The 2884-nt window shown below is 43.0% G+C and overlaps 1 protein-coding gene across 1 annotated transcript in view; it reads left to right on the top strand.

Annotated features, from left to right (window-relative positions):
• Positions 1-799: 799 nt before the first annotated feature.
• Positions 800-2884, top strand: part of EMH_0070280 (glucose-6-phosphate isomerase, putative) — a gene marked incomplete at both ends in the record, with an annotated part of 3131 nt that continues 1046 nt past the window's right edge. The window contains 4 exons of the mRNA XM_013498958.1: positions 800-926; positions 1139-1218; positions 1885-2071; positions 2523-2667. Coding sequence (XP_013354412.1) covers positions 800-926; positions 1139-1218; positions 1885-2071; positions 2523-2667 — 539 coding nt within the window. The remainder of the gene's footprint in view (positions 927-1138; positions 1219-1884; positions 2072-2522; positions 2668-2884) is intronic.

Raw genomic sequence — 2884 nt, 5'->3', positions numbered from 1 at the left:
ATATATATATATATATATATATATATATAAACACATAAACACTTATCTGTATGTGTACGCGGGTGTGCGGGCGCGTTGTCTCAAGCGAATAAAAGGGAAAAAAAATTAAAATAAAATAAAATAAAATAAAATGATGATTTATTTGTTTTTGTTTTTTGTATAGCGGGTGGTTTGTTGCTGTGTTCTGGGGTGTATAGGCACCTCTGCGGTGTCAGGTTAGTATGTGTATGTGTTGCTGCAGTCTTTATAAACCAATAAAATTAAATAAAATATATTTATTTAATTATTAAATATATTTATTTAATTAATTTCGTTTGTTTTTTTATATTTTTTTTATTTTTTTTATAGAAGACGAGAAAAGCATCGTCCATAGCAGCCGCAGGCGGCTGCGGCTGGTGTACATACACCCCAATCAAAGGAGGTTAATAAAGAATAAAACTGCAAAAAAGAATTTAAATTTATTTTTATAATAATATTTAAATATTTAAAAAAAGAAATAATCAGCTGTATATACACCTGAAGCTTGTGTGCAGCCACCGCAGCACGCGCCGGTGCAGGGCAGTTATACATCTGCTGCTGCTGCTGCTGCTGCTGCTGCTGCTGCTGCTGCTGTTGCTGCTGCTGCTGCTGCAGCAACTACACTATCATTTTGTTATTTTTTTCTTCTTCTGTTTAATAATATTATTTTCCGTTTCCCTGAGAATTGCTGTGACCTCAATTGGTCGCACAATCACTGTGTGTCGAAGCCATTAGGGTTTAGGGTTTAGGGTTTAGGGTTTAGGGTTTAGGGTTTGTGAAGATGTCTTCTGAGTTTCTTAACACAAAAGCTCTCGGGCTGCTGCAGCAGCAAAAAGAAAAAAAACACAACCTGAGAGAGCTGATGCAGGATGAGGACCGCAACCAACGCATGTATAGAGAATTCGGCGGTACATAAACCCTAAACCCTAAACCCTAAACCCTAAACCCTAGAATCTAAACCCTCGGTTAACCTCTGCTGTGCCGTAAAGAGACGTCTCTGCAGTTCGCAGCGGAGGTTTTGCTTGACTCCCTTCTAGCCAGGGGGTTAGGGTTTAGGGCTTGAGGGTTTAGGGTTTGAGGGTTTAGGGTTTAGGGTTTAGGGTTTAGGGTTTGTACGCAGGTGTCTGCATGGACTTCAGCAGACAGCTGCTCGATAAGCAGGGCCTGGATGCCTTGATAGAGTTGGCGAAGGAGCGAAAGGTACCTAAACCCTAAACCCTAAACCCTAAACCCTAGTGGCAGCAGCTTGTTAGGGTTTATGCTATATAATAGGCGGATTAGGGTTTAGGGTTTAGGGTTTAAGGTTTAGGTACAGCGGGTCGAGCTCCTTTCTTGTGTTTGTTTCTTTGCATTGACGCTAAACCCTCGCTTGTTTTCTCTGTCTCCTGCAGCAGCTTTGGGGGTTTGTTGTTCCCTTTAGGGTTTAGGGTTTAGGGTTTAGAGTTTAGGGTTTATATCCAGTGGCGTCTGCCGGGTTTTAGGGTTTAGGGTTTAGGGTTTAGGGTTTGCGCAGAGGGTTAGGGTTTAGTTGAGGGTTTAGGGTTAGTCCAAGGTATTGTGGTTTGTTTAAGGGTTTAGGGATTAGGGTTTAGGGTTTACAGCATTGTATTTTCTGTGGTTTATCTATTGTGTCTATCTCTATATCCCTCTGAGGGTTTAGGGTTTAGGGTTTAGGGTGTATGTCATGTGTGTGTGTACTGTATCTCCCCCCCGCCTGATTAGGGTTTAGGGTTTAGGGTTTAGGGTTTATGAGGGTTTAGGGTTTAGGGTTTAGCGTGTATATCCTGTGTGTGTGCACTGTATCTTCCCCCCGCCTGATTAGGGTTTAGGGTTTAGGGTTTAGGGTTTAGGGTTTGTGTGTTTCAGGTAGTAGAGAAAGTACAAGCAATGTTTAAAGGAGAAAAAATAAACAAAACAGAAAACAGAAGGGTTTTGCATGCAGCGTTGCGGGCCCCCAGAAACACAAAACTACAAATAGAGGGAGAGAACATCACCGAGGAGGTTTATGCTGTATTAGATAAAATTAAACTCTTCTCTACTCAAATCAGAGACGGTTAGGGTTTAGGGTTTAGGGTTTAGGGTTTAGGGTTTGGGGTGGGAGGGTTTAGGGTTTAGGGGGGGAGGGTTTACGGGGGGAGGGTTTAGGGGTTAGCGTGGAAGGGTTTAGGGTTTAGGGTTTAGAAGGGGAGGGTTTAGGGTTTAGGGTTTGCGGGGGGAGGATTTGGGGTTTATAGGTTTACACGGTTTAGGGTTTAGGGTTTTAGGGTTTGCTTTTCAGGGTCTACGCTCTGGGGTTTAAGGGTTTAGGGTTTAGGGTTTAGGGTTTAGGTTGCTGGGCCTCAGCTGCATAGTCTAGGGTTTAGGGTTTAGGGTTTAGGGTTTTGATGCCCTTGAGGGAATATCCTATTCCCCCCCGATCTCCACCTGACCCTTAAGGATCTAGGGTTTAGGGTTTAGGGTTTAGGGTTTAGGGTTTAGGGTTTAGGGTTTAGGGTTTGTTGCAGGTACCCTGAAGGGCGCGACGGGCGAAACCCTAAAAAATATAATTTGTATCGGCATTGGGGGCAGTTATTTAGGCAGCGAGTTTGTTGTTGAGAGTTTAAAAACAGAAAAAAAAGCAAAACAACAAGCAGCAGGAAGAACCATCAGGTGCGGCGAGGGTTTAGGGTTTAGGGTTTAGGGTTTAGGGTTTAGGGGTTAGGTTAGGGGGGAGTTTGTTGTTGAGAGTTTAAAAACAGAAAAAAAAGCAAAACAACAAGCAGCAGGAAGAACCATCAGGTGCGGCGAGGGTTTAGGGTTTAGGGTTTAGGGGTTAGGGTTTAGGTTAGGGGGGGAGTTATTTAGGTAGCGACAGAAACATCTTTTT

The sequence above is a fragment of the Eimeria mitis genome, genomic scaffold, assembly GCF_000499745.2.
Source record: "Eimeria mitis Houghton genomic scaffold, Emh_scaff3859, whole genome shotgun sequence".
In the NCBI taxonomy this organism is placed as follows: domain Eukaryota; phylum Apicomplexa; class Conoidasida; order Eucoccidiorida; family Eimeriidae; genus Eimeria; species Eimeria mitis.
Note: the sequence above shows the minus strand (reverse complement) of the source record. Positions and strands in the feature narration are given on the sequence as shown.